We start from the raw sequence: 8,834 nt of genomic DNA, 5'->3' as shown, positions 1-8,834 counted from the left end.
TGTGAGCCACCATGTGGTTGCTGGGAATTGAACTCAGGTCCTCTGGAAGAGCAGTGAGTGTTTTTAACCACTGAGCCATCTCTCCAGCCCCCTTTGCCTTTTTCTCACTTCCATTAACAAGTTTCAAGTGCTTCTTACCTAACTTCATCCAAAAGCAGCTTTGCAGAGTGAGGATCTTGAAAAGGAGAATGGATGTGTATTCTCTCTCTAGGTTTATCACTGGAAATTACAAGTCATTGCAAATCTACCACCTTGGTATTGGGTTTCAGTGAGAACATGATAATCTGCTGCCCCAGCTTCCCGATCAGTTAATCTCACAACTTCGGAAGCATCCTAAGCTATGACATTAAGCTCCTCCTTAGAGAAGGAAATGGGGAACAGACTAACTTTAACCACTACCTAGCTGTCTTGAGAAGAATTTTTTTTTCCCCCATTGGCAGCTTCACTCTTGGAAAGGATACAGTTTTCATCACCTTCAGGGTTTCGGGGTGGTCCTGGCATATTCAACAAAACCAGCTTTGCTTCATGGGACTTGTTAACTATAACCTCATTGAGCTTCACTGCTGTATGCATCCGCCTCACGTTGGACTGGTCCCTGAGTGGGGAAGAAATCAAACAGTTAAGGCAAAAAGAAAACCAGTGTACGTACTCATTATTTGAGGCTCAGAGCCTTTTCACTTGACTATGGATAATGTGATCATTTCTTTGTTATATTAACATCTCAAGTTTTCTTGTTCTTTAAAGGGTTTGTGTGTTTTTTTTGTGTGTGTAGGAAGACAGCTTTTTGGGAGTTGGTTTTCCTTCCACCAATTTACAAGGTGAGTCCTGGTGATTGAACTCAGTACTAAGGCTTGGCAACAAGCACCTTTGCCTAACAAGCTATTATCTCGTTGGCCTAGTTTTCTCATTCTGTTTGCCTATTTTATAATAATACACAAATAACATAGAAATAAACTATGTGGAGGAGAAAAAGATGGTTAGCTTGTATACAATGTTTAAAATTGGGAGCTAATCTTCATTAGTAGACAACAATAGCTGATTTGGTAAGATAAAAACACTCATGCTTTGTGACTGTGCTCAGGCAGTCACAGGTGTACTACTGTCTAGGATACTGTATTACAGGATAAGCTTGTGAGTGCAAACACTTACGGACGCATATTAAGTAGGTCCTGGAATCCTTCCATTGACTTGACCTTTTGCCCCCGGGATGCCATGTATTTATCCTTGGTCCAAGTCATGTGCACCTTCTCCTGGTATGTTTCTGTCTCTTCATCCTCATCAGAGCCAATGCTGGTTAAGCGTAGCATTGAGTTTCGATCTTTCACCAGCTGTGCCTGGAGAAGGTCAAACAGTTATTTTTACTATTCTTTTTCTTATGCTTAAATGTTCTGAAGACAGTCGGTTCTACTGGAGTAACTAAGAAAAAGGAGAAGAAAGAATCTGTCTTTATATCACTGACAGGCCTCACAGAACAAGATCAGGTCAATTCAGCAAGGTCTTACCTCTCTGTCTCGTTCTGTTTTGGACAGCCGCATGTGTCGAAGCATCTGGGACCTCTGCTCCATCATCAGGGTGCGCTCATATGTATAGGCAGATATGTCACTGTCATGCTGCCACAGACAGACAGCACACAAAGTAAGCATGAGGAAGAGTTAACCACACATTGTTGTTATTTTCTATAAATTTATTATTTTTATTTTGCATTGGTGTTTTGCCTGTATGTATGTCTATGTGAGAGTGTCAGATCCCCTCAAACTGGAGTTACAAACAATTGTGAGCTGTCATGTGGGTGCTGGGAATTGAACCTGGGTCCTCTGGAAGAGGAGCTATCTCTATTCCCACTGAGCCATCTCTCTAGCCCTCCTCCCCCATTTTTATTTTTACACCTGACCTAATTCAGAAGAACTGCCACCATAGCAACCTTCTTCCCCTCCTACTTTGTTCAGTCTTTGGTTATAAGGACACATGGTTTGGGGCATGCAGATTAAATACAGAGGCTTTTAGTGTTTTCTATGATCTAATCATTATTCACCTCCTTAAAACAAAACACACAAAACTAGTGTGACTTTTTAGCATGAATTAAATATTAATGAACTAAGTAGCTAAGAATTTGGGACCTATGTAAGAGCTGTGTAGTAAATAACAAAGCAAACAAAAAGCAACCCAGGAGTAGGAAGATGATTCTATGGCTAAAGGCACTTGTTGCCACATCCAATGCCTCAAATTTAGGTCCAGAGATTCGCATGACAGAAGGAAAAACTGACTCCTGTATATCACCCTCCGACCCATACGCATACACACTTACTCTGTAATAAAAATGTAAAGTTTTACAAAGAAAGCAAATAAATCAATTGCAAACATTCACATGGCCTACTTACTTAGGTCAGTTATTTAGGGCTTTGTTAGGCCTAGGTGATTAAAACACACATTTACAGCTGAGTAATATCCTGAACTAACTAGAAAGAAGGCTAGGGCTGAAGGCGTGTTAGTCTCTTCTGTTTCAAACTCTACTCCTCACCATCTCCACCACTTCCACTTCTGCCTCAATGCGCAGATGATACAGAAAGGTGGCCAGATCCTTCTTCATCTGGATACTGTTGTCTTCTAGTTGGGCTACTGTGAAGATCCGTATGCTGCATTTTCGCCAAACCTGACACAACACCATGTGTACATGGAAAGGTAGATGCAAGAAGGGAAAAAGTGATTTCTTAAAAAGAGAATTTATCTCTAGAATGACCTTGTGGTAATATCAAGTACTTGTTCCTTGCTTCCTGATAAGGCTGACTAAGCAACACATTAAATACTAAGTTAACACTAACCCTGGCCTGGCCTTCCGAGAGGTGGGGTTATTGGCACATTTCACCATCCTTGTTTTTGTTTGTTTGTTTATTTTTGTTTTATTTTTTGTTTTTGTTTTTCTAGACAGGGTTTCTCTTTGTTGTCCTGGCTCTCACTCTGTAGACCAGGCTGGCCTTGAACTCAGAAGTCCGCCTGCCTCTGCCTCCTAAGTGCTGGGATTAAAGGTGTGCACCACCACTGCCTAGCCATTCCTGATTTTAAGTTCTTAATTTCGTCACCAAGAAAAAATTTGTAGGCTGGACATCTGTAATGAGATCAGATGTCCTCTTCTGGTGAATCTGAAGATAGCTACAGTGTACTTAGATATAATAATAAATCAATCTAAAAAAAAAAAAAAAAAAAAGCCGGGCAGTGGTGGCACATGCCTTTAATCCCAGCATTTGGGAGTCAGAGGCAGGCAAATTTCTGAGTTCGAGGCCAGNCTGGTCTACAGAGTGAGTTCCAGGACAGCCAGGACTATACAGAGAAACCCTGTCTCAAAAAAACAAAAAACCCTACTAGACTGAACTTTGGGGAACTTCTGGATAACTGGGCATGAGAGAGTTCCTGGAGAGAGCAGAACATGCCAGCAAGGGCACACAAACTCCTTGCCTCTATGCCCTGTACATCTCCTTATCTGATTCTTTTGTAATGTTTTAAAATTATAAGCCAGTAAATGTAACGAACTGATTTCTTTGGATTCAGTAAGCATGTCCAGTAAATTAACTAGGAAGGGAGGCACATAAACCCCTAAATCAGAAGCATGGGTAGAACAATCAGGGCTTGTAGGAAGACAGTATAAGACTATCAATCTAAAATGGATAAAGTGCTACCTACAGATAATTATGTCAGTATAGATTTAGAGGACACTGCAGAACTGCTGCCCACTGCAGAACAGCTGCTGGCTTCATATGGGGAGGGAAAAACATATCCTTACTCAGGGTACACTGAGTGGTTTATTCAAACAGCATAGCAATGATACCATTACAAATTTAATAGCTGGGTATGGTGGCACATATCTTTAATCCTAGAACTCAGGAGGCAAAGGCAGGTGGATCTCTGAGTTCAAGGGCAGCCTGGTCTACAGAGCAAGTTCCAGAACAGTGAGGATTGTACCTGAAACTGATGTACTCTTGTATTTGGTTTCTCTGTTTTGTTTTTTCCAAACACTATTATACAGGAATTTTAGTAAGCTTGTAGGAATTCACTTAAGGTGGATTGGTATAAAATATAACAAAGTAAAATTAAAAAATAAAACCTTAAATCCACTTTACTTCTCATAAGGCTGGAGCTGGGATTATGGGACAGCCAAGAATAAGCCCTGTCTCTTCAGATTAAATCCCACCATTATAGCAAGAGGTAAAAAAGTGGTCCAGCATACCTTGTGCTGTTTCAGCAGGAATGGTAATAGCATGAGCATGCCCCCATCATGCACAATCCACCACACATCAATGTTGCCCTCAGAAAACTGTTCCACATTGCTGGGAAAGAAGGAGACGTTTTTAGCCACCAGCAGGGCTAGATGGGCAGCAGTTGTCACTCGCACTGTGCCTGTGGAGAGAAGAGCAAATTGGGATATGCAAACAATCTCTCCCACCATTTTGGGAAAGGAAGGTAACATCCATTGACATTTCTTTGAATAATGCGTCCTATTGACATAATACAGTACACTTAAGGAGCAGAGATCACTGTCTGAAGTCTGGGGAGCTACTAAGTGAATGGGGAACTGTGGTTTAGGTAACTAGGAATACTTTATACTACATATTTAATGCATGAATTTGTCAGAGTCTGATGAAAGAATCTTTCTAGTTCCTGTGGGGTCATCAGAATGGAACATGACAGTCTGAGACTTGACATAGCTAAATACTTTGTGGACATAAATGTAAAGATGAAGAAGGCAGGTTAACATCACATTACTAGTTTTTAGGTGGCTGTCTAACAGTATGTTTCATGGCATGGTCTCTACTTTAGGACAGGGTTAGGGTGACAGAGGTTTAATCTAGTCCCCCTTCTGGGCCCTCAGGTTAATACAAGACTGTACCAATGAAAGTCTTCCAAGCTCGAGCATCTTCACTCTGACGCCAGCCATTGGGCCAGCCCATCACCACTGTGTTGTGTTTCATGCCTCCAAGGCCACAGGACTGGATGAGGTGTGAAATACCCTCTTTCAGCTTGGCAGCCACCACCAATTGGCAGAATCCTTTTACCTTTTCTGCCTCCATTAGGTGCTTAATGGTCTGAGAAAAAACACAAAAAAACACAAAACTTCAACTGCTTTACCCTGCACTTTTAAACTCACCATTCCATCTAGCTTCTGTATTTCCATCTCTCCCCAAATTCTACATAAGATCATCTCAACAGAAAACTTCAAGAAGTTAAATGTGTTCAGTGAAGTGTCATCTTTGTTTTGCTTATTTTTACTTTGTTTGTGGCATTTGTATTTATATCTGTAGCGGCTGTCCACATGTAGCTCCTCTCCCCTTTCCTCCTGCATGCCTCCCTTTCAGGTGAAGCTTTGAGCACAGTGATGTCCAAAAAGTGAATACCAGACATGGTTTGATTGACAGGGTAAAAGTTCACTAGTGGAAACACCATATTCTTGTCATCCCAGGCATGTTCGACTTATTTTTTTCAAGAAACTTAATCTGATGATCCTGGAAGTTTCACTTCAGAATTTTCTCAGATAAGGTTGCCTCCCCTGCCTCTTCTCTTCTTATATTTATTGTGATGTTTGAATGGTAAGGACACCTGCATTTAAGTTATTAGTGCTGCATTTAGTCAAGCTAACTTAGCACTAACATCATATGCCCATTGCTTTTTACCTTACTCCTTTGTTGGAAAGGTAATAATGATGCACAAAATGGATATGATTTTTCCAAAGACTCAAATTAAGTCAGTGGTTATCTAGGGTAAGGCTCTTCATTTGTAATCAAATTTCTAAAAAATTAATTTTTGTCACCTGGGTTAATGTTTCTGGAATTTCTAGTTTTTTTAAAAAATAAATTATTTTTTTAAATGAATTTTGTGTGTGTGTGTGTGCGTGTGTGTGTGTAGAGGAGTTTGACTCCCTGGAGCTAGATTATGAGCTGCCCAACATGGGTGCTGGCAACCAAAGTCAGGTTCTCTGTAAGAACAGTCTGTACTCAAATAAAATCCACTAATAATTTAGTGACAGCTGATAGTTTCCCCAAACAATAAGATTAGTTCCATCATTGACAATGTTAAAACAAACACTTCTTTATATAGAAGAACCTGCTATGCACAGGTAATCAAAAATAGCAAACTAAATTATCTTGATTCTATACAAAAGGTGGTAAAAAGAAAAGTCACCTTTGCCATAGCTGGTGTAAGATTTAGGAATCTTCTCCATAGCAGAATAAATATCAACATGATTTCTCTTACTTTCAGATCCACACACTTGGGAGTCTAAGTAGGAATTATGTTTATTGATAATCTCACAGGTAATGCTTTAAATGGGATATAGATATCTGTTCTGGATCCTGCTTGAGGGCGTATGATTATTCAAAAGTCAGCACTAAGTTGGAGGCCTGGGTCACACATGGAAAGATATAACTTAGAAATCTGAGACCTTCCTGTTTGAACTTAGCTTTGTGATAAGTTGATAAATCTTTTAAAAATATTGAACCTTATATTCAAAGTGGGTCAATACACACTTAAATAAATATATTCTTTTAAACAGATTCTTTACATCTATTATACCATTCAAATGCTTTACTGTCCTCTATGATTTCCTAGGAAATCTGTATCTTTTGTGTGAGTCAGGGTTTCTCTGTGTAGCCCTGGCTGTCCTGGAACTCACTTTGTAGACCAGGATGGCCTTGAACTCACAGAGATCCACTAATCTTCCAAGTGCTGAGATTAAAGGCATGCACTACATGCCCGGCTCGGAAAAGCATTTTTAAGTAAGTAGGAATAAAAGGAGTTTTCAGCTCCTCTTCTATGATAACATAAAAGGTTTATCATTTGGGGAGAGAATGACTACCCTTTTCCTGACAGCAATGCTGGCCTCTGAAGCCTGGAGGTTACAGATGCTTGACAAGCACAGATCCAGAGACAGTGCTCCCCACCTGCTCTGCTGCTAGCGCATCACCATAGTTCTCCAGGAAGTTCCCCACGATGACAGAGCCCACAATAGTGAGTCCCTTTCCTGCCTTGAGCTGGGAGGCAAAGGTGAGTAGGCGAGGGTGCTTGACGTGTAAATCTTCATCCAGCTTCAACAGGACAAGCAGCTGAGGCCTGTGAAGATGTGAGCGAGATGGCACGTGGGTGTGGGAAACAGATGGCATCTCCATCCTTTACCTCAGGAGATCCACAAAGCATTCAACTTTGATAGAAGAGTGGAATCAGTGGAATGGTAAGATGAGGGTTCTTGGGTATTTTGAATGTTCTCAGTATTAGCTAAAACTGACCAATATTCACAGAATAACAACAATAGATATATAACAGTAAGTAAGGCAGAAAGGTCAGGGGATAGTGAAAAACTTAACAGCAGTTCCTTGAGCTACATCATTTATCTGGTGACAGCAGATACAGCTGTGTGTGTTAACTGCAGGCACACACAACAAAACTCCACTTTACCTCCAGTTTTTAGTGTGAGGAGGTCCTTCCTCTAGACGGAGCAAAGCAAAGCGGGCTGCACTGAGCGACAGCCCACGGATACCATCCCCCCATTCTTTCTCAGCCCTTGGGAGAAAAAGAAAAAAGAGGGATAGTCAGTTTACATTATAGTGAGTACAAGTTCAAAAAATAAAACCCAGGATTCTCTAAATCTAGCAGTAAAGTATGTACAAGGTAGAAGATTAAAATTCAGGGTTGTGGTTTATCCGTTGTCCCCTACTAGCATGAGGAACCCACTGTGAGATGGACTACCCTACAGATGGGTCCACAATACAGGCTGCCAGGGTTACTAACTTAACCCTGTGTGGATCTATTCAAAAGCAACTATTTGGAACAGCAATTCAGATTAGGAAATTACTTGTAATTGTTATTTTCAAAATAATGAAAAGTAAAGCCAAAGCAATCTGAGTCAGGAGATAATTCATCCCCATTTTTGGAGCTGTTGGAGGTTTTGGTTATTTCAGGATTAATTGTATTTCAGATGATCTCCTGCTTGAGACAGCTGAGCTGTTTACATTTGGGTTATACTTTTAAAAAGTTATTTATGTATATGTGTGGATATGCTCATGGATGTTCATGTGTCTCTAGAGATGAAAACAGGTGTCAGATCCTCTGGGGCTGGGTTACATGTGGGTTGAGAGCTGCTGGATGAGTTCTGGGAGCCAAACTATGGTCCTGTGGAGGGACAGTAAGTGCTTCTAACCATTCGGCCATCATATCTCCAGCCCAGCATTTTTTTTTTTCCTTTTTGGTGTGGGAGAATCTTGATATGTAGCCCAGCCTTGTACTTGCAATCTTCCTGCTTCAGCCTCCTCTCTACTATGACACCATGCATGGCCAAACCAGCCATTCTTTTTTTTCCTTTCTTAAAGATTTTATTTATTTTACGTATGTGAGTACACTGCCACTGTCCTCAGACACACCAGGAGAGGGCATCAGATCCCATTACAGATGGTTGTAAACCACCATGTGGTTGCTGGGAATTGAACTCAGGACCTCTGGAAGAGTAGTCAGTGCTTCCACCGCTGAGCTGTCTCTCCAGCCCCAAACTAGCCATTCCTGATTGCCCCTTTCAGCAGTGATGAGGTAAAATTCAAACTCACCCTTGGTACTCAATGTACTTGTAGATCATGCCAGCTATTACCATAGCTACAATGGCATAATACCAAGAAGAAATGAACATCAGAGCTAGACAGATACTCATTCCCATAAAAGAGAGGGCCCTGGAAAATGAAAATCAAAAATATAAATCAAGAAGTGTCTTAACAGCCTCTTGTGAGGCTATGCCAGTGCCTGGCAAACACAGAAGTGGATGCTCACAGTCAGCTATTGGATGGAACACAGGGCCCCCAATGGAG

General features: G+C 41.0%; 1 protein-coding gene across 3 annotated transcripts in view; it reads right to left on the bottom strand.

Moving 5' to 3' along the window:
* The window catches only part of Slc12a6 (solute carrier family 12 member 6), a 93,775-nt gene that overhangs the window by 4,410 nt on the left and 80,531 nt on the right, over positions 1 to 8,834 (bottom strand). For all 3 annotated transcript variants that reach the window (XM_021193350.2, XM_021193351.2, XM_021193352.2), the window contains 9 exons: positions 8,580 to 8,699; positions 7,438 to 7,542; positions 6,927 to 7,095; positions 4,880 to 5,075; positions 4,220 to 4,389; positions 2,519 to 2,650; positions 1,503 to 1,610; positions 1,150 to 1,334; positions 462 to 595 (listed from right to left, as the gene is read on the bottom strand). In XM_021193350.2, the coding sequence (XP_021049009.1) occupies positions 462 to 595; positions 1,150 to 1,334; positions 1,503 to 1,610; positions 2,519 to 2,650; positions 4,220 to 4,389; positions 4,880 to 5,075; positions 6,927 to 7,095; positions 7,438 to 7,542; positions 8,580 to 8,699 (1,319 nt within the window). The remainder of the gene's footprint in view (positions 1 to 461; positions 596 to 1,149; positions 1,335 to 1,502; positions 1,611 to 2,518; positions 2,651 to 4,219; positions 4,390 to 4,879; positions 5,076 to 6,926; positions 7,096 to 7,437; positions 7,543 to 8,579; positions 8,700 to 8,834) is intronic.

This window comes from Mus pahari, chromosome 3 (genome assembly GCF_900095145.1).
Source record: "Mus pahari chromosome 3, PAHARI_EIJ_v1.1, whole genome shotgun sequence".
In the NCBI taxonomy this organism is placed as follows: domain Eukaryota; kingdom Metazoa; phylum Chordata; class Mammalia; order Rodentia; family Muridae; genus Mus; species Mus pahari.
Note: the sequence above shows the minus strand (reverse complement) of the source record. Positions and strands in the feature narration are given on the sequence as shown.